The 22,314-nt window shown below is 48.0% G+C and overlaps 1 protein-coding gene across 1 annotated transcript in view; it reads left to right on the plus strand.

Moving 5' to 3' along the window:
- The window catches only part of GRID2IP (Grid2 interacting protein), a 108,825-nt gene that overhangs the window by 37,143 nt on the left and 49,368 nt on the right, over nucleotides 1-22,314 (plus strand). Inside the window, 2 exon segments of the mRNA XM_070955144.1 lie at nucleotides 20,137-20,391; nucleotides 21,744-21,829. Of these exon segments, the coding sequence (XP_070811245.1) occupies nucleotides 20,137-20,391; nucleotides 21,744-21,829 (341 nt within the window).

Consider the following 22,314-nt stretch of genomic DNA (forward strand, 5'->3'; position numbering starts at 1 on the left):
GATTTATGAATTATGATTTTGGGGAAGCAGTTATTTATTTTATTAATTAATTGGTTTATGATGCAGTGAAATTTTCAATGACTCTCAGTTCTCAGAGACTTTTATCTCAAGCAACCGCATCCTAACAATTTAATAACAGACCCTAAGGAGAATATTTGTAGCTCGGGGTTGAAATGAGGGCTCCTTGGTGCTCCCTGAGTTTGGCTGTTTTCTTGCAGGCCTTTCATTAGCCGAGTTAGGTAATATCATCAGTGCACGATGTTACCTAGTTTTGAGTAATGAAACATCTGCAAGAAAAACAACCAAGCTGAAAGAGCCTCAAAGACCCTCCCTTGTCCTCAAATGCTTTCTTGACCAGCTGTGACTTTAGAGTTCTTTGAAAGTCCTGTACGGAGGGGATGAGCCAGGAAAGGGGGATGGGGCAGGAAATTTCACAGAGGGGAGCCATTGCCTCCTTCTGTGCTCAGAAGAAATGTAGGTTCAGTCTTTGCATCTCCAGTTTAGGAGGGGCTCTACAACATCAGTCTGGGGAAGGGCAGCCTGAGATTCCAGGATGCTGTGAAAACATGGTCCTGGATAAAGTGATTGCGCACAAGTGTAGAGTGACACGGAAGAGATGGTTGTGCAGGTGTGCCCATCCTCATGGGTTGCTGGTCTTTGAAGGAGAAAACGCTGGTGCCCTATGAAGAGCAGGCCAACCAGCTCTGGCTTTAAACTCTGTTCCACTCACTATTAAATTGAATATGGCAGGTGGGGATATTTCCTTGTCCATCTTTTGCCCATGGAGTAGAAGGTCTTCAGATTTCCATTTCTCCGACTCTTAGAAAAATCTCATTGCTCCAGGTGATGTCAGGTAGAAGCCTTCCAGATACGTTGGACTGCAGCTTCCCTCACCCAGAGCCAGTAAGATTGGGATGGTGGTTATAGCCCTTTAAAACATCTTCTCAGTGTAACTTGGTTAGAATAGAACAGTGTCAACAGTGATGGCCTCAGTTCCCTTTGATCTGGCACTCATACTCACAGCAACTGGCAAGAAAGCGCTGGTGGAGTCGATCAACCTGCTTTTAAATCCAGCTCCGGAGATGCTTGGCATCCTACTTTCTTATATCATCATTTCTGCATCCATTCTATATTTTTTTTTTAAAATCAAGCTAACCACAATTCATCTTTTCTTACGTTCTTTCCTAGTGGGTTATGTTTGGAAAGTTTTCCTGGAGCGATATTTTCCTCTCCATGCTGACTTCCTTCCAACTGGCGTGCCAACATTTTCTCCAAAGTGTGTTAGAGGCTGGTTGGTTAGACACCTTTCCTGATGCCAGCCCAGCCTTCTCCTTTTGAGAGAGGAGGGAAGGGGTGGCGTAACCTTTCAACCAGATTGCAATTCAGCTGGTCTGAAATAGTGAATTGCTTCTGGCGGGTTGGGGGGCTCCCTGCCCTAGAAAGAAACAGCCTGGTGTTTATTTTTACCTTGTGAGAAATGCAAGCAGCCGCCTTTCTCTCTCTGCTCCCTGTCTCTAATTGAGCTCGGATGCTGGATGTCAACAGAAAGTCTTACTGTGACTCTGCCAAATAATAAAAGGGTCCATCCATCTGTGTGGGAGTTGATGAACTGCTTTTAAGTCAGGATCAGGCAAGAACTTAGCATCTAACCACCCCATCCCTTCCTGTGTGCCCAAGACCCCCTGGGGGCTGGAGCCCCCAAAGCTCCCCTCCTCTCTCTGGCTTTGGAGGGGAGCTCAGCCCCCATGTTTTTTCCAGAAATTGGTTAAGAGGGACGGTGAACACCGAGCGATTTGGGAGCGATTTGGGCAGAAGCGGTGCCCGCAAGGAGGGTGACTAATTGCTGTGTGGTTCGGTATTATTAATTAAAGTGTCTTTTATCTTTATTATCTGACTGAGGGATGCAATCTGCTCCAAAGTGTTTTTGATCAGAGTGATGCCTGAGCCCCAGTAAGTAAACAAAGGGATCATTTGGTCATTTGAAGCATTTCCTTTTGAGAGAAGGATAATGTTCACTTTCCTAAGCGGTTGGTATTTTTTTTTTTGGAGTATCTTGGCAGGGCAGGGAAGTCAAGGAAAAGTACTGGCTGGCAGAAAGAGCCTTAAGGGAAAAGGTGATTTAGTTAGTTATTTTTCAATGGAAAAGACCATCTCCAAACTTGGTCTGTATTCCTTTAAATCAGTCTTGATTCTTGGCAACTACGTGGAAAAGTTTCTTGGGAGCATCCTTCAGGAGCGGTTTGCCATTGCCTTGCCCTGTGGGCTGAGGGGTGAGTGACTGGCCTTCTGCCTAACGCAGGAGGAGTATTCAGCCTTCCCTGTTCTCACCCCTCTGCCTTGACTCTCACCTCAGACTGTAGTTTAACAGAATAGCAGGGAAGGAACCTTGGAAGTTAGGAACCTTGGTCCCCAACCTTTCTGGCACCAGGGATCGGTTTCGTGGAACACAATTTTTCTATGGGGAGGGGGTGATGGTTTCACATGCAACCTAGATCCCTCGTGTGTGCAGATGAAACTTTGCTAGTTCGCCCATGACTTGTGCGGTCTGGTTCCTAACAGGCCATGGACCAGTATCAGATCGTGGCTTGGGGGGTTGAAGACCCCTGTTCTAGTCCAGCCCCCTGCTCAAGCAGAAGACCCTATACCAGGGATGGCGAACCTTTTCAGGACCGAGTGCCCAAACTGGAACACATGTGCATGTGTGCACACTAAAAACCCAAAGACCAGCTAGCTGGCACACGCATGTCTATTTTTTGGGCATTTTTGGGCATTTTCAGGCCATTTTCCGGGCCGTTTTCGGCTGTTTTTCGGGCCATTTTCAGACAGTTTTTCGGGCTATTTTTCATGCGTGCCCACAGAGAGGGCTCTATGTGCCACCTCTGACACACGTACCAGTGATGGCTAACCTTTTTGCCGTCGCGTGCCAAAAGTGGGGGAGTGAAGAGGGGATTGCTCGTATGCGTGTCCACACCCATAATTCAATGCACCCCACCCCCCCTGCATGTGCGCACAACCCCCCCCCCCGCCCGTGCTTCCCTTGCTTATGGCATGGTGGGCATGGTAGGCCTGTTTTTTGCCCTCCCCAGGCTCCAGAGACTTTCTAGGAGCCTGGGGAGGGCAAAAACAGCCTTCCCCACCCCTCCAGAGGCCCTCCGGAGGCCGGAAACAGCCCGTTTTCTGACTTCCGGTGGGCCCAGAAGACCCGAAAATCAGCTAGCCAGCGCGCGCATGATGAGCTAGGGCAATGCTCACGTGCCCACAGATATGGCTCCCCGTGCCACCTGTGGCACGCATGCCCTAGGTTCGCCATGAGGGCCCTATACTATTTCAGAGAAATGGCTGTCCAATTTCTTCTTAAAAGTTTCGCCTTAGTTCTAGGTTGCTTTTCTCCTTGATTGGTTTCCATCCGTTGCTTCTTGTCTTGCCTTCTGGTGCCTTGGAAAACAGTGGCAGCCCCTCAAATACCAGAAGGCTTCTATCATGTCACCCCTAGTCCTTCTTTTCATTGAACTTAAGATGGCCTTAAACTGAACCAACTTCTGAAAAACCTGGGATTGTCTGCTAATGAAGATGTGTACCTGAGCAAAGCCGAGTGCGTGCACAAGCCCCTCAGTGCATTTCCAGCATATTGAATAGCCACACTTATGCTCAAATCCCTGGTCTAGTTAGAGAGGAGGTAGTGCAGGGGATACTCCATGAAGGCTTGCAAAATCAGGGACTCATTTAATATATTAGCTCCTTCCCCACAGCTAATATATTAAATGTGTACGTGCAGTGTGTTGTATTAACACTGGGCTTTCCTGTTCTGAAATGTTTTTACATTGAAAAAGGTAGCCATGGGTGGGAAAGAGAGAGAGGCTTGTAGAGAGGTGGAGAAGTTCAGAGCGTGGCCCTGCTTTTTCTGGTTTGTGTGTGTGTGTGTTTGTTTTTGTGTGAGTAAATGAGAATCTAGGGCTCGGGTTGTGTATAACCTGTTTAATAAAGTCAATGGCCTAACCCATCTGCCCTAGTGCCTGGCAGCACTAGATTATACTAGCCATCACTGGACTTGCTCTTTTGAGGAATATTATAGATTACAGATTAACACAGTTGGAAGGGACCTTGTAGGTCTACTAGTCCAACTCCCCCTGCCCAAGCAGGAGACCCTACACCATTTCTGACAAATGGCAGTCCAATCTCTTCTTGAAAGCCTCCAGTGATGAAGCTCCCACAACTTCTGAAGGCAACTTCTGTTCCATGGGTTGATTGCTCTCACCATCAGAAAATTTCTCCTTGTTTCCAGGTTGAATCTCTCCTTGATCAGTTTCCATCCATGATTCCTTGTCTGGCCTTCAGGTATTTTGGAAAATAGCTTGACCCTCTTCCTCCTCTCTGTGGCAGCCCCTCAAATATTGGAAGATGCTATCCTGTCTCCCCTGGTCCTTCCCTTCACTAGACCAGCCATGCCCAGTTCCTGCAACCGTTCATTGTATGTTTTAGCTTCCAGACCTTTGATCATCTTAGATAGATTCAGATTAACAGAGTTGGAAGGGACCTTTTAGGTCATCTAGTCCAACCCCCCGCCCAAGCAGGAGACCCTACACCATTTCTGACAGATGGCAGTCCAGTCTCTTCTTGAAAGCTTACAATGATGAAGCTCCCACAACTTCCGAAGGCAACTTCTGTTCCATGGGTTGATTGTTCTCACTGTCAGAAAATTTCTCCTTATTTCCAGGTTGAATCTCTCCTTGTTCAGTTTCCACCCATTATTCCTTGTCTGGCCTTCAGGTGCTTTGGAATATACCTTGACCCCCCTCCTCTCTGTAGCAGCCCCTCAAATATTGGCACACTGCTATCATGTCTCCCCTGGTCCTTCTCTTCACAAGACTAGTCATGCCAATTCCTGCAACCGTTCATCGTATGTTTTAGCCTCCAGTCCCCTCATCATCCTGGTTGCTCTTCTCTGCACTCTTTCTAGAGTATCGACATCTTTTTTATAGTGTGGTGACCAAAACTGGATGCAGTACTCTAAGTGTGGTCTTACTAAGGCTTTATAGAGTGGTATTAGTTCCTCCCTTGATCTTGATTGTATCCCTCTGTTAATGCAACATCAGTCTCCCTGATAGAGAGAAATAAAATAAATAAAAAGAGAAATAAATATGAGACAGAGAATTGCAGAACCTTGTCCTCCATCTGAACAAGGCTTCCTCCCGTCCCAACTAGCCCTGCCCGGTTCCTGCAACCGTTCATTGTATGTTTGAGCCTCCAGTCCCCTCATCATCCTGGTTGCTCTTCTCTGTACTCTTTCTAGAGTTTCAATATCTTTTTTATAGTGTGGTGACCAAAACTGGATGCAGTATTCTAGGTGTATGAATAACAGACTAACAGAACAGAATAGCAGAATAATATGTTATTACTTTAAGAACATATTCACATATCTTAATATGTTAAGAATGTGAAGTCTTCCTCTGTTTCTTCCCGTCTTGTTTGACATCCTAGAGGTGTGTCCACACATTGGGTGCCCAAAGGGAACAAGATGGTAGTTATGACAGGATGATCAAAGTTGTGCCCAGGCTTATGGGTCCTGTGCCAGGCACACCCCTACACTTCCCAGGCCCGGTGAGTGCAGTGGGTTTAACCTTCCCAAAGGGAGGCTCCCTGGACCAATGTCCCCTCTTTCTCATCTCTTCAATAACAGAAATCAAAAGTGTGCTATTTATAGGCCACTGCAGGAATGAGAATTCCCCCGTGTTTCTCCCGGTGCAAAATGACCCGTGCTGCAGCTTCTGATTGCTGTTGTGGAAACAGGCGCAATAGGAAGGACAGGTTTCAGGGACAGGGGGAGTGGGGGGGGGGGGCTTAGGAAAAGTGGGTTGCTGCTTTGAGACGGACAGCAAATGAGAGAGAGAGAAAGAACGAAAGAGTGAGTGAGAACGAGTGAAGGATGTGTGGAAGCCACCAAGCGGGAGAGAAAGTGATAGGAAGGTCAAGTGAGAGACAGAGGGAAAATGATTTAATCTGTGATCCATTTTGGGGGAAGGGTGTCTTTCTGATAAAGCGAGAGAAGCAGGAAGCCCCTCCACCCTACAGATCCAGTGGTGACAGATGGCCAAACCCAGGTCAAGCCGTCTGTCAGAACTCACCTCCTTCCCCTTCCCCAATCTCAGTCCCAACTCAACCAGGGAAAGCCATTGGCAGGCTCTTTCTCTGCCACCCACAAATCCACCAATCATCATCATCTTTTAATGACCCCATAATCCAGGGGTGAAATCCAGCAGGTCCTGACAGGTTTTGGAGAACCGGTAGCGGAAGTTTTGAGTAGTTCAGAGAACTGGCAAATACCACCTCTGGCTGGCCCCAGAGTGGGGTGGGAATGGAGATTTTGCAGTATCCTTCCCCTGCCTTGCCCACCAAGCCACACCCACCAAGCCATACCACGCCCACAGAACTGGTAGTAAAAAAAATTCGGATTTCACCACTGCCATAATCCCTTGCGGGGTGGAGTCTGGGCAACTGAATGGAGCTGAGTGATTACTGGCCTTTCTGTTCGCCAATGTGGAGTTACATTCAGCAGATATATTCTCATCATGCCCAGAGCCAGAAATATCTGCTTCTACCTAGTTACCTATTGAACTCACAGCCTCCTGATTGTGAGGCGAGAGCTCCACCTCTAGGCCACTCACCACACCCAGAAATCCACCAATGGGCCTTCCTTAACTTGTCCAGCATTAAACCTGCCAGGACCCTCTTACTGAGGCCAGAGGGGGCTCGGCCTTCTGGCAGAGCAGATGGGGCTGGGGTGCCTGTGGGCCCCTTCATGGGGCAGGGAAAGAAGTCTTTCCTTGATCAGCCTGAGAAGGACCTAGATCAGACGTGGGTTTCAGCAGGTTCTGACCAGTTCTGGAGAACTGGTAGCGGAAATTTTGAGTAGTTCGGAGAACCGGTAAATACCACCTCTGACTGGCCCCGCCCCCATTTGTTCTCTGCCTCCCGAGTCCCAGCTGATCGGAAGGGAATGGGGTAACCTTCCCATGGAGTGGGGTGGGAATGGATATTTTACAGTATCCTTCCCCTGCCACGCCTACCAAGCCATGCTATGCCATGCTATGCCCGCCAAGCCACACCCACAGAACCGGTAGTAATAGTTTTTGAAACCCACCACTGACCTGGATGGGGATTTGCTCTTTCCTTTTACCAACTGGGTAAGGTAGCTTGATTCAAAATTGCCCTGGTACCATTTGGGGTCAAAGCTGACCCTTGGCAGGGATTGGATTCTCACAACACGCTAGCTGCGATGGAATGTAGGAATCCAGTCTGGATTCCCAGGAGGGAGAGGCCGCTTTCCAGAGGGCATAGTCAGGAGGAAGCGGGTTAAAACAGGATTCCTAGAGTATAGCTATAGTGATGCAGATAGTTCCTTTAATCTGGCAAGATTCTGTCTGTAAGAGGAGCAAGACATAAACTGCTCAGAAGTAACTCCACTTGTCTTTTTCAGTTCTTAGGGCCTGACACTAGCTGACAGCATGTTAAGCATTAACTGGGGCGATTTATACCTTCTGAAACAGCTGGCCCTTGTGCCCCTCCCCTCCTCTGGTGTTGAGCCCCAGGGAAATCAGAAAATCCGGGCAGTTCAAATTAGTATAAAGATTTATTGCAAGCTTAAGCTCTCTCTACAGGGATTTGAATTACTAGCAAATTGGCGATAGATAAGAGTCAACGGAATTCAAGGTGGGCTGGACTTAAATTTCTTGTAGGTGCAAAAGGACTCAAGATGGATGATGCGTTTGACCCCTCCCTCAGGCTTAGTCTGGTCATCCCCTACGTCTGGATTTGAAATGCGTTTCTCTCTAGTCTAAATGCTGCAAGAGCAGAGAAATCTTACGAGATCCAAGAACCAGTGAGGCAGAAGGGGAAATCAGACTGGTGGGGCAGCTTCTGCCATAGGGTTAATATCTGGCTGGCTGATGGGGGCCCAGGTCAGTCAGATGCTTCATCTCGGCAGACCCGGAGTAGGCAGAGCCCCCACGTCCCTGGGACAGCTTGATTTCCCCAGCAAGGAGCCCTGTTAAGGGGGCCAGGGGGGACGTTGAGAGGAATATTAGAAGCCTCTCTCTCTCTCTCTTTCTTTCTGTCTGTCCCCCTTCTCTCTCTCCGTCTCTCTCTTTCCCTCCCCCTTTTCCCTACCTCTTTCCCTCCCTCTTTCTTTCCCTCCCCTTCTCTCTCTTTCCCTCCCTCCCTCTCTTTCTTTCCCTCCCCTTCTCTCTCTTTCCTTCTCTTTCCCCCCTCTCTCCCGCTCTCTCTCTCTCTCTTTCCCTCCCTCCCTCTCTCTTTCCCTCCCCTTCTCTTTCCCTCCCCCGCTCTTTCTTTCCCTCGCCTTCTCTCTCTCTTTCCTTCTCTCTTTCTCTTTCCCTCTCTCTCTCTTTCTCTCCCTCTCTCTTTCTCTTTCCCCATCTCTCCCTCCCTCTCTCTCTCTCTTTACCTCCCACCCTCTCTCTCTTTCCCTCTCTCTTTCTCTTTCTCTCTCTCCTTCCCTCTCTCTTTCTTTCCCTCCCCCTTCTCCCTCTCCCTCTCTCTCTCTCTCTCTCTCTTTCATGCTTCCCATGCACAATCAGCCTTTGGAAAGACAAATGCCAATTGGCCAATTTATAGAGAATTACTGAGAATGGAAAGGGGAGTATTCTTTTTAGGGGCACCCATGCATGCAACAAATAAAAAAAGTATACCCTCTGGGGGCCATCTTGACTTTTTTGACTGCACCTTGCACACACACGCACACGCACACGCACACACACACACACACACACACCTCTAGTTCCCAAGAGGTGCACCGCGGTCCCTCCCGCCCTCTCCCGCTTCCAGGCTGCGCTTTTAGGGAGAGCACTGGGGCTGAGCTGCTGCCTGTCCATAGGGAGGGTTACCCTGACTGGCAGAGAATTGAGACCCCCCCCCCCTGCAATTTTCCCTCCAGCTCTGCTTGGCCTTCAACCCAAGCACAAGGGAGGATGGCAGTGGAAGCAGCTGGCAGCTGGCGGTGCGCACAGATGGGATTAAGCCAGGCAGGAGATTGCAACTGGGATTGGAGATTTATTTATTTACAGATTGATTTAGCCCCCATCTCAAATAATGATTCTAGGCGGCCACAACAATCCATAAAGACCAAGACAAGAACACAAGTACCCTCCCACCCACCCACCCACCCCCAATGCCAGGCTAAACAGCTTCCAGCTCTCTCACACACACCCCATCCTGCTTGGGAAAAAAGCCTTAGCAACCTTTAAAGGAGGGGCCCTGGATCTGGAAATGATTGGGAGGTGCTACTTGCCCCCCCCAGGAAAATAACTCTAGCACCATGATGGCGAACCTATGGCATGTGTGCCACAGGTGGCACGTGGAGCCATATCGGTGGGCACGTGAGCTCAGCTCTGGTGTGCATGCGCGCAGTGGCCAGCTGATTTTCAGGCCTCCTGGGCCCACTGGAAGTAGGGAAATGGGCCGTTTCCGGCCTCCGGAGGGCCTCCAGGGGGGTGGGGAAGGCCATTTTTCCCCTCCCCAGGCTCCTAGAAAGGTTCTGGAGCCTGGGGAGAGCAAAAAAAGGGGCATACTGGGCCCCACCATGTCATCGTGGGCATGCACACGCCAAAAGCGGGAGAGCGCAGGGGTTGCACGCACATGGGTGGGGCGCATAGAATTATGGCTGTGGGCATGCACATGCTCAACCCCCCTGCGGTCCCCCAGCTTTTGGCACGCAATGGCAAAAAGGTTAGCCATCACTGCTCTAGCACCTACTGCATAAATCTTGGGCTTAAAAAAGAAGCAGGTTTCAGTAAATTCAAGAGAAGCGATAGGTAAATTCCCTTCTGGCAGCAGAAGCTAACAAGAAAAGGAACTCAAGATGGTTGGGAATTCCTAAACAAGGAGATACAGGTAGTCCTCTACTTACCACAGTAACTGTTTAGTGACCGTTCAAAGTTACAATGGCATTGAAAAAAGTGACTTATGACTGTTTTTCACACTTACAACCATCGTCGCAACCCCGTGGCCATGTGTTTAAAATTTGGCAACTGATTCATATTTATAACGGTTGCAGTGTCCCGGGGTCATGTGATCCCTTTTTGCGACCTTCTGACAAGCAAAGTCAAGGGGGAAGTCGGATTCACTTAACAACCATGTGACTAACTGAAGAACTGCAGTGATTCACTTAACAACGGTGGCAAGAAAGGTCATAAACTGGAGCAAAACTCACTTAACAAACGCTTTCAATTAGCAACAGAAATTCTGGGCTCCATTAAAGTCATAAGTCAAGGACTACCAGGACTAAAAAGTCCAGTTTCAATCATTCCATGATTGAAATGAGGTTGGTCGAAAGAAACTTGTGGGGGCTACAAAAAAACAAAACAAAACTTCAAGAAGATCTGAAAACTAACAAGGCAGAAGAAGCACACAGAGATACCTTCTGGAAGTTTCTACCCCCATCATCATGTCCACATACTATCTATGTATGTATGCGCAGGGAAGCATAAAACATGTATGTGTGACTGGGAAAAACAGGAGGCTTAGTATGGATAATCACCAACATCCAGAGTCGCTGCCCAACTGCAGCATCTCTAATTGAATCCACTGGGGGGATTTTCGGGGGGTGGGGCTCGCATCTTCTGGTTGGATCCCACCCATTTCAAATTTACATTTATTTACTGGCTCCCCCACCCAATCGAATAACAGAATAATGAGCCGTGGTGGCGCAGTGGTTAGAGTGCAGTACTGCAGGCTACTTCTGCTGCCTGCCGGCTGCCTGCAGTTTGGCAGTTTGATTTTTACCGGCTCAAGGTTGACTCAGCCTTCCACACATCCAAGGTGGGTAAAATGAGGACCCAGATTGTTGGGGGCAAGAGGCTGACTCTGTAAACTGCTTAGAGAGGGCTGTAAAACACTGTGAAGTGGTGCTATTGCTATGGCCCTTCCTTCCTTCCTTCCTTCCTTCCTTCCTTCCTTCCTTCCTTCCTTCCTTCCTTCCTTCCTTCCTTCCTTCCTTCCTTCCATGTTGGTACAGTAGCTAGAATGCAGTATTGCAGGCTAATTCTTCCAACTTTCAGTAGTTCGATCCTCACCAGCTCAACGTTGACTCAGCCTTTCATCCTTCCAAGGGGGGGTAAAATGAGGACCCAGATTGTTGGGGCCAAGAGGCTGACTCTGTAATCTGCTTAGAGAGGGCTGTAAAGCACTGTAAAGCAGTATATCAGTCTAAGTGCTATTGCTATTGCTATAATAGGGTTGGAAGGGACCTCAGAGGTCTTCTAGTCCAACCCCCTGCTGGAGCAGAAGACCCTATAATATAGGGCCTATATCATTTCAGACAAATGGTTGTCCAGTCTCTTTCTGAAAGCCTCCAGTGATGGAGCACCTACAACTTGGAGGCAAGCTGTTCCACTGATTAATTGTTCTCACTGTCAGGAAATTTCTCCTTAATTCCAGCTTGGATCTTTCTTTAACGAGCTTCCTCACATTGCTTCTTGTCCTCCCCTCAGGTGCTTTGGAGCAGGGGTCTCCAACAGGGTAGAAGGCTCCGCCCACCCGCCCAGATGCTTCTGCGCATGTGTGTGTGCGCGCCCACAAGCAAAACGGTAGCGATGGGTTTTGAAACCTGCTCCTGGTCTCCAACCTTGGCTACTTTAAGCCTGGAGGACTTCAATTCCCAGAATCCCCCAGCCAGCTGGGAGTTGAAGTCCTCCAGGCTTAAAGTTGCCAAGTTTGGAGACCCCTGCTTTGGAGAATAGGTTGACCCCCTCTTCTCTGTGACAACCCTTCAAATATTGGAAGGCTGCTATCATGTCACCCCTAATCCTTCTCTTTGTTAGACTAGACATACTTAAATCTGGTCTGATGCAGTTTTCCGACAGTTATCAGCCTTACTGAAAGACAGCTAAGGTACTTTCCCCTAATTTCTTTCCAAGAGCCTGTTAAAGTTGGAAGGAATACAAAGGGCTTCTTTAGATATGCTTAAACTACAAGGGAAAAAAATCTTAAGGAATCAGTATGGCAGCTGTTCAGTGGAGATGGCAAAACGCCAACAGGTAACTCATCTCCTATTTTGATTCAGTTAGTTGCTTCACCAATAAAAGCAAAAAAAACCCAAGAAATTATGAAGGGCAGAAAGTAGAGGCAGAACTGAAACCTGAGATTGTGAAAACATAATCATTAAAGATATATTTAGTTTGAATGTCCAGGACCAGATAAATTGCATCCTAAAGTACTTTGCTCATAGTCTGCCATGAATTTTAATGAATTATCTTTAACGGTTCTGGAGAATTGTGAAGTATCTAATGAGTAGACAATAAATTATATCTTTATCTCCAAAAGAGGGGGGGGGGGATATCTGAGGAGTTATAGTCCAGGGAATCTGACACCAGGAAAATTCTAGAACAGCTCATGAAGAGATCGGTATATAAACAATGCGAAAGTCACTATATCAGCATAGATTTGATGAGAATAGACTAACTTTACTTCATTTTCTGCTTGGCTAACTTATCTAATAGATTATGGGAATGCTGATAGACATAATATGCCTTCATCAAAACATTTGAGGGAGCACATGCTGATTAGCAAGTGAGTTAAATGTGGGCTGGTGGCATGACAACAGGTGGCTCAAAAATCAGAAAATGCTCATCATTATTATCACATAAAATTGGAGAGAAATGTTGAAGAGAGGTTGAAGGAGCTTGGTCTGAACATAGAACAATAGAGTTGGGAGGGACCTCAGAGGTCTTCTAGTCCAATCCCCTGCTCCAGCAGGAGACCCTATACCATTTCAGACAAATGGTTGTCCAGTCTCTTTCTGAAAGCCTCCAGTGATGGAGCTCCCACAATGTCTGAAGGCAAGTTATTCCTTTGGTTGATTGCCCTAACCGTTAGGAATTTTCTCCTTAATTCTAGGTTGCTTCTCTCCTTGGTTAGTTTCCATCCATTGTTTCTTGTCTTGCCTTTTGGTGCTTTGGAGAATAGCTTGACTCCCTTCTTCTTTGTGGCAGCCCCTCAAATATTGGAACACTGCTATCATGTCTCTCCTGGTCCTCCTTTTCATTAGAGGAGAAGACTGAGGAGGAATCTGAAATCCTGAAAGGAGGTCACCTACAAAGTCAAAAACTGGTTTTTTTTTTCATTCCACAGTGCCAGAAATGGAATGAATATCAATTACAAAAAAGCAGACTATTTGAATTTTTGAAAAAAAAAAATCCTAATAATAGGAGAATGTGACATGGGAGCCAGTGGTGGGTATTGCTTTTTCCCTGGAGGTGTTGAAGCAGAAACAACATAGCATCCAGTCCAGGGTATTTTAATTTGGATTCTTGCGCTGAGCAGGGGTTGGATTGGATGGTCCCTTCCCAATTCTGGGATTCTGCTGCAGAGTTGGAGGTTCATTCAGCACTCTTCCAAAACAGGACCTTCGTCCATTTAAGTGAGCAAAAAGGATGGATGTCTCCGTTCTCTTAGCACAGCAGGACAGGGAGAAGGAAGTGCAGCCAAAACAAAAATGGTCCAGTGGGGCAGCTTTTCTACTGGCTCAGCTCAAGAGTAAAATCCTGCCGATCGATGGATACAGTACTTAAAGCTACCCGAGCACAACTCGCTATTCTGGAACAGAAATCACATTTCTTCCTATTATAAGAGGATGGCATTTGAATCCAAGAATTGGGAGTTGTCCGAAGAATGTCCCAAGAACATCCTTTGCAAGGAAGGTAGAGACCCAACCTAGAACCAGGGAGACATTTCCTGAGAGTTAGAACAATTAATCGGTGGAATGAATGACTTGCCTTCAGTAGTTATGGGTATTCCACAACTTTTTGAAGGAGAGAATGGACAAACATTTGTCTGAAATGGTTGAGGGCAAGGGTCACCAACCTTTTGGACCTCAGGGACCACTACATTCATAATTTTAAATCCCGTGGACCAGTAATATGATTTTTTAAAAAAGATAAATAGTGCAATATAAAAATGCAAATAATTTTTCTGCGGACCACCAAAATTTTCTTGTGGATCATCGGTGGTCCGTGGACCACTGATTGGTGACCGCTGGTCTAGGCTTTCCTGCTTGAGCAGGGGGTTGGACTAGAAGACCTCCAAGGCCCCTTCCAGCTCTATTATTCTAGTATTGTGTATTCTAATTCGGGAAAGCTCGTCATCATGTCACTAAAAGCAAATACTGCCTATGGAACAGAAATGTCTTGTGTGACCCGCTCCAATCCTCAGTTGGAGGAAGGTACGTTCTCCTTCCGAGTGGCAGAGAAAGCTTGCAGGTACTTGAATGTGAGAGGGATATGGGGAGAGTGGGGCTTCCTTCCTACTGGAGTGAGCTGAGGGGTGGTTGGAGGTGTCAGAGAGGCCACCAACACTGCTTTAGGGGGCCTGGTGCAAGGTCAGTTTCAGAAATCCACTTGCTTCTATAGATACCATATACATATTGAGAATATGGTATACTCAATATCTATACCAAATATATATATATATACATATACATATATATATATATATATATAGGGATGGGCTGCTGGGGGTTTGCAGGGGTTCGGGAGAATCTCTAGCTAAGATTCTGTGCAGTTTGGAGAACCCCCAAATCCCACTCCTAGCTGGCCCCGCCCCACTCACCCCACCCCTCCCCTCCCCGGAGTCTCCACGCGGCCCGTTTTGGATGCAGGTAAGTGTAGGGTATGCGCGGATGCTTAAGGAGGGCGAAAAATGGGCCTACCAGATGTTCGGGAAGGCTGGAAGACCATTTCCAGCCTCCAGAGGGCCTCCAGAGCCTGGGGATGCTGTTTTCGCCTTCCCGGAGGCTTGAGAAAAGCCTCCGGAGCCAGGGGAGGGCAAAAACGCCTCTCCCACCATGGTGCAGGAGGCCGACAAAGCCACGCCCACCCAGCAACTGGGCAGAAAACCCCTTGCTAAAATTTTTGAAGCCCACCCCAATGTGTGTGTGTATATATATATACTGTGTGTGTGTGTGTGTGTGTGTGTGTGTGTGTGTGTGTGTGTGTATACCCCACCCTTGCACTGAAGAAAGGCAGTTTTGCACTGTCCTCCCCGTGGAGCCGTTCTTCTTCAGAGAAGCATGAGGAGATCATGCTAAAAATACAAAAGTCCTTTCTCTTCTGCCAAGGACTTTCTTCCTTCCTTCCCTCAATTTTTTGATCAGTGCAGCAGCAGGTAAAATCGGGCTGCCCTCTTTGCCGAAGGAAACGGATGTATTGTGTAGGCCAAGCATTTTCCCCAACCCCTCTTACATCTCAGAGTGTTCAAAGGGATCCTTAAGGGGATTATTGGATCCTGGTGTCTTTACAGCCGGCTCATAAAGTAGGCTAGGCCGAGTGCTTCATCAGGGAGCTTCAGAGGCTGGCAGATATTTTAATCATGTGCAGGGTAATAAATATTCAGCTGGACGTGGGAAATGTGGAATGGGTGGCAATGCAGAGTGAAAGGCAAGATTTGTTGCAGAAAAGAGCAACAAGAATGATATAACAGATTTAACAGAGTTGGAAGGGACCTTGTAGGTCATCTAGTCCAACCCCTGCCCAAGCAGGAGACCCTACACCAGTGGTGGGTTGACCCCGGTTCGGACCGGTTCGCAAGAACCTGTAGTAAAACTGGCAGGAGGCAGTGGTGGGTTCCTCCAAGTTTGGCCTGGTTCTCCTGAGCCGGTAGCGGTGATAATATGACGTCAACGAACCGGTTCTGCTCCCCCCGTCCCCCCCACCTCCTGCGTTATTCTTACCTTTTATTTGACCCCACCCCCAATCTATTGCTGCCTCCTGAGTCCCAGCTGATGGCTAGAGGGAAAAAAACTGTTTGAACTCTTGCCGCGGGGCTTCAAAGGGCCGCCCTACAGCTGATCAGTGTTAAAAGAAAACAAATGAGTAGACCGGTGCCTGCAAAAATACATGAGTAGATCAGTGCCTGCAAAAAATAAATGGGTAGATCGGTGCAGCTCTGCAAGCAGTTAAAAGCCTGGTAGACCAGGACCTCTGCTAAATCCTAAAGAATTGTCACATGACCATCAAGCCACGCCCATAAAATAAGCCACGCCCACAGAACCGGTAGTAAAAAAATTTAGAACCCACCCCTGGCGGGAGGCCCCGCCCACCACCCCAGATGACATCATTGGTGATCTCGGTGCGCGTGAGAGCAATGCAAGCGATCCCGTTGCGATCCCGTTGCAAACTGGTAATAAAGGTAAGTAGAACTCACCCCTGCCCTACACAATTTCTGACAGATGGCAGTCCAGTCTCTTCTTGAAAGCTTCCAGTGATGAAGCTCCCATAACTTCTAAAGGCAACTTCTGTTCCATTCGTTGATTGCTCTCACTGTCAGAAAATTTCTCCTTATTTCCAGGCTGAATCTCTCCTTGTTCAGTAGAGGGCTGGAGACTAAAACATATGAAGAACAGTTGCAGGATTTGGTATGTCTGGTCTAGAGAAAAGAAGGACCAGGGGTGACATGATAGCAGTGTTCCAGTATTTGAGGGGTTGCCACAAAGAAGAAAGGGCCAAATTATTCTTCAAAGCACCAGAGGGCAGGACAAGAAACAATGGTTGGAAACTAATCAAGGAGAGAAGCAACCTGGAACTAAGGAGAAATTTCCTAACAGTGAGGACAATTAACCAGCGGAACAGCTGGCCTCCAGAAATCGTGGGTCCTCCATCACTGGAAGTTTTCAAGAAGAGATTGGACAACCACTTGTCTGGAATTGTGTAATTGTGTAATTGTGTCTCCTGTTCAAGCAGAGAGTTGGACTAGAAGACCTCCAAGGTCCCTTCCGACTCTATTATTCCATGTTCTATTTTCAGAAAGTGGCAGAAGAGGGATAATGCCGATGCATTATCTCCACATAATGCCTGGGTTGACCCCAGAGCATTACCCCACCCCTGTACCCCTGTGATGATCTGGGCCCCATCCTTCTTCTGGTTTTGCAGCATTTTTTTTTTTTTTGCAACATTGGTTCTGAAGCCGCAGGGGAAATTTTCTCATGAGGAAATCTTTATGGGGGGATACAGTCTCTGACAAGCATGTGGGTGGGTGTGGGAGTATTCAGCCTGCAGGGAGGCTGTGGGTGCACGTGGAAGTTGTAAAGGAGCCAGTGCAGATCTATGTCTTTTAAGGTAATTAGTCCTGCCAGCAAATATGCTCAGAAGCCCTCTGAGCATTGGAGGTTTGGCAAGGGGGCGGAAGGGTGGCAAAGAAAGGGCAAGTCTTAAATTCCAGAGAAGGGGTCCCTGGGGTTTTAACAGCAAGCCTATTGAGGTATTGAAATATAAAATGTTGTGGCTTAATGCTCTCAGTTGTGTGCATTATCCAATGACCTAATAACAACATGCATCACACTAAACCCAGGTTAACCTAACATAATTGCTATGTCTACGTAGCCAGAGAAACCATCTTATGACTTGAGGTGATTTTCACAACAAGCTAAGCTAAGCCCTTGGCTGGGTTTTAGTGGGCAGGTCTTAGTCAATAGCTAGAGGTGCTGGGGAAGCAGCATGACTCTTTAAAGCAGAGGTCTTCAAACTTGGCAGCTTTAAGACTTGTGGACTTCAAGTCTTAAAGCTGCCAAGTTTGAAGACCTCTGCTTTAAAGCTTGCGAGGGCATACCTGGGGTGTGTGCGGGGAGAATGGGGTGCTGCAGCTAACTTCTCAGAGCCAAGCCACTGTGGAATAAGAATTACACTAATATTGAAGAAATCGTGGAATAGAATCATGAAAGAAAAGAGGGACAAAACGAAATGTAAATGACGAAAAATAAAACATTTTTAAAAATTATTTTTTTTAATAATTAAATTGAATAGTTGAAATGGCCCGTGGTGAATTGGCCATGGTGAGTTCAGGAGTGGTCTGCTGGGGATTCGCAGGGGTTCGGGAGAACCTCTAGCTAAGATTCTGTGCAGTTTGGAGACCCCCCCCCCAAATCCCATTCCTGGCTGGCCCTGCCTACCCCACCCCTCCCAGGAGTCCCCATGCGGCCTGATTTGGATGCAGGTGAGTGCACGGAGGCTTGGGGAGGGCAAAAAATGGGCCTACCAGAAATTTGGAAAGGTTTCTGGCCTGTTTCTGGCCTCCAGAGGGCCTCTGGAGTCTGGGAAGGCTGTTTTTGCCCTCCCAGAGGCTCAAGGAAAGCCTCCAGAGCCTGGGGAGGGCAAAAATGCCCTCTCCACTGTGGTGCAGGAGGCCAAGGAGGCTACGCCCACCCAGCAACCAGGCAGAGAACCCCTTGCTAAAATTTTTGAAGCCCACCCCTGGGTGAGTTGACTGTGGCGAGTTGTCCCATTCTGTCATCTCTATGACTTGGGCTCAGTTTCCCTTGAGAGCGTCTCTTGGAGACCAGACATTAAAAGGCTTCGCTGACCTGCCAGGGCTGTGAGTGATGGATGCTCTGAACATCCCCACCCCAACCCTGAAGAAGCAGGAAGAAAGCCACGCCATTTGCTCAGCTGTTCTGCATAGATGGAAGGGCTGGGCTGGGCTTCAACACCCCGTGCAGCAAAATCAACAATGATGCCTTCAGGGATGGGATGGAGGAGGGGCCCTGGAGCTGACTTTGCTGTCAGGCTGTAATGAAACAACCCCCTCCCCAACCATCTGGGAGTTCAGCCACATTCTGCAGCCGTCTTGCAAACTACAATGTCCCCCACGTGGGCCGACACACAAACTCTCTTTGCTTCCTGTTTGATATTGAAAACAACCCAAGGCTCAAGATTGTTGCCCCATCTCTGTGCCAGCAACTAGCTCCTCTTACCTCCCTTTGCTAGCCTTGAGGGACACATCCATCCGGTGGCCAGATCAGCATGCAGGCAGTGCTCCTGCAGGCTGGACACTGCTGATGTCCAGGAGAAGAAAGGACATACAGTAGAACATAGAACAATAGAGTTGGAAGGGACCTCAGAGGTCTTCTAGTCCAATCTGCTGCTCGAGCAGAAGATCCTATATCAGTGATAGCTAACTTTTTCTCAACTGAATGCCCAAAGTGTGCGCGCAAATGCGCGTGTGCGCCTGAACCCCCAAAATGCAATGCGCGTGCTCCCCATGCATGCCCCCAGCCACCCCACATGTGTGAATCCCCCACATGCACCCCGCCCATGCACATACACTTGAGGCTCCCCGCATGCACTCTGCTCCTGCATGCATGCGTGCACGCCCCCCCCTCTGTGCGCTTCACCCCCCATGTATGCACAGCAGAGACCCGAAGACCAGCTGGCGCGTGCATGTGCAGTATAGCTGAACTGGGGCGATGACTTGTGCCTTCATGGTCCTATATTATTTCAGACAAATAGTTGTCCAGTCTCTTTTTGAAAACCTCCAGTGATGGAGTACCCAAAACTCCTGAAGGCAAGCCGTTCCACTGATTGATTGTTCTCACCATTAGGAAATTTCTTTTTCGTTCCAGGTTGTTTCTCTCCTTGATTAGTTTCCATCCATTGCTTCTCGTCTTGCCTTTTGGTCCTTTGGAAAATAGTTTGAACCCCCCACCATCTTTGTAGAAGCACCTCAAATGTTGGAATAGTCCCCCCTAGCTCTTCTTTTCATTAAACTAGACTTACCCAATTCCTGTAACCATTCTTCATACGTTCTTCTCAGGCTTCCGAGCTTCTCTGCTTTGGGTTATGTGCCTTTGTGACAGCAGCAGCCAAGATGTTGAGACTCTGGAAAGAGTGCAGAGAAGAGCAACCAAGGTGATTAGGGGACCGGAGGCTAAAACATACGATGAACGGTTGCAGGAACTGGGCATGGCTAGTCTAGTGAAGAGAAGGACCAGCAGTCTTCCAATATTTGAGGGACTGCCACAGAGAGGAGGGGGTCAAGCTGTTTTCCAAAGCATCCGAAGGCCAGACAAGGAAGAATGGATGGAAACTGATCAAGGAGAGATTCAACTTGGAAATAAGGAGAAAATTTCTGACAGGGAGAACAATCAAGCAATGGGACAGACGTTGCCTTCAGAAACTGTGAGAGCTTCATCACTGGAGGCTTTCAAGAAGAGATTGGAGTGCCATTTGTCAGAGATGGTGTAGGGTCTCCTGCTTGAGTGGGGGGTTGGATTAGATGACCTCCAAGGTCCCTTCCAACTCTGTTAATCTGTTAACCCCCTGCCCCTTCCCTAACCCGGGTCTGCTCTCATGTTCCCAGGATCTTCATCCCCAGGAAACACCGGCAGCGCTTTGATGAAGTGGTATCCCAGAGTCTCATCAGCAAGCTGTGCCGATCCAAGAGGGAACAGCCGGCCAACCGCCTGAGACGGAGCCGCAGTGAAGACCACCACGAGCGCTTGCTGGTCTCCACCCGGGCCAGCTCGGTGCCCCGGAGCCAGGAGGAGAATTGCCTGAGCTTGAGGAAATCCGCCACCCTGATTGGCAGCAATGTGGGAACAGGGGCAGCTTGCAGGTAAGGACCTGCGGAGACCCCCTCCTGAAGATACAGGTTCTAGAACGGAACCTGTCCATTACCAAAAGACCTAAAGATCTTGTGCACAACTTGTTTTTAGATCATTTTGGAAAGGAGAGGAGAAAAAAGTTTATTGATATATTTATGCATAGTCCAGTGTTAGTGAACTTTTTCGGCACCAAGTGCTGAAACGGGGGCATGCGTGCATATGCGTATGCCAGAAACCGGAAGAGCACAGCAAGGGCTCGCACATATGCACCGGCCACCTGGTCTTCTGGTTTTTGACATGCATGTATTTGCGAAGACCAGCTGGCCGGGGCGCAGTCATGCGCTGGAAACCGGAAGATCATCTTCCCGGTGCATGCATGCTAGCTGCGCATCGGAAACCGGAAGAGCAACGGGCGACGCCTCGCATGCCCGGTGAGATGGCTCTGCGTGCCACTTCTGGCACGCATGCCATAGGCTCACCATCACAGGCATAGTCTGTGGAGACCTTATATGTCCTTGGGATCTTGTGAGGAGGGGCAGACTAGGAAACCTTAACCTGAAGACTTGAATGAGAAGTGGAAATATGAAGGACAAAATCCTACTGCATAGGAAAAAGATTGCTAGGGGTTGTTTTTTTTAATTGACTGGTAGAGAAGTGATCAGTGTAACATGCCAGTCAAAGACAGAATTGCAAAGATTTTCAGTTTGGAAGGATTTTTATATGTGAAGTAGTGTTTCAAGGTTGACTCAGCCTTCCATCCTTCTGAGGTGGGTAAAATGACCCAGATTGTTGGGGGCAACATGACTCTCTAAACTGCTTAGAGAGGGCTGTAAAGCACTGTGAAGCGGTATAGAAGGGCTATCCCTTTTCCTTCCTTCCTTCCTTCCTTCCTTCCTTCCTTCCTTCCTTCCTTCCTTCCTTCCTTCCTTCCTTCCTTCCTTCCATGGTGCGCAGTAGTTAGAATGCAGTATTGCAGGGTAACTCTGCCGATTGCCAGCAGTTCGATCCTGATTGACTCAAGATTGACTCAGCCTTCCATCTTTCCAAGGTGGGTAAAATGAGGACCCAGATTGTTGAGGGCAATAGGCTGACTCTGTAAACGGCTCAGAGAGGGCTGTAAAGCAACGTGAAGCGGTATATAAGTCTAAGTGCTATTGCTGTTCTCAACCTTGGCTGGGGAATTCTGGGAGTTGAAGTCCACCCATCTTAAAGTGGCCAAGGTTGAGAAACACTCATGTCAAGAGAGGCAGGGAAGGGGTTCAGAGATCTCTGCAGACAGCTGAACGGGGAGAGAAAGTCCTGCTCTGCTCCTTTTTGGATTCCCTGTCTGATGTAAGGACTACAATGTGCTCTCCTTCCGCAGAACCGTCCGTGTCTACAAGGGCAGCAGAAGTTTCGGGTTCACGTTACGTGGCCATGCCCCTGTGTGGATCGAGTCCATCTTGCCTGGTAAGAGGAACTCTCATTTGTTGCTGAAGACTTCCATTTCTCAGGCAAACCTGGCAAGGTTGCCCAAACTTCGCTTGCAGTCCAGATATTTTAGAAATGCCTTTGGGTTCTTCACCGATTGCGAATTCTTTGCCTACTTCTTCATCTACTTGACCAAGTGTCCTCTTCAAAAGCATGCAACTATGTTTTAGGGGTGCGCTTGTCCTTTGAATGAAATCCAGGGGTCACTCCAGCAAATGAAAGAACAGCTTAATTTACATGGTGATGGCCACTATTTTGACTTTTCTGGCCCCTCTTCTGGGTACTCCTAATCTACTAGCCTCTGCAAAGGAAATGCAGCCAGGGCAAGGGAATGGGTGCAACCAGAACAAAAATAAAATGTGATTTAATTCAATTTCAATGTTAACCAAGTGAAATCTTGTTCATTTTAATTAAATAATTTGATCATGATCTACGAATTTCATCCTTTTCCTGCTCTATACACA

This window comes from Pituophis catenifer, unplaced genomic scaffold (assembly GCF_029215685.1).
Source record: "Pituophis catenifer annectens isolate HBS135680 unplaced genomic scaffold, rPitCat1.0.hap2 SCAF_16, whole genome shotgun sequence".
Classification (NCBI taxonomy): domain Eukaryota; kingdom Metazoa; phylum Chordata; class Lepidosauria; order Squamata; family Colubridae; genus Pituophis; species Pituophis catenifer.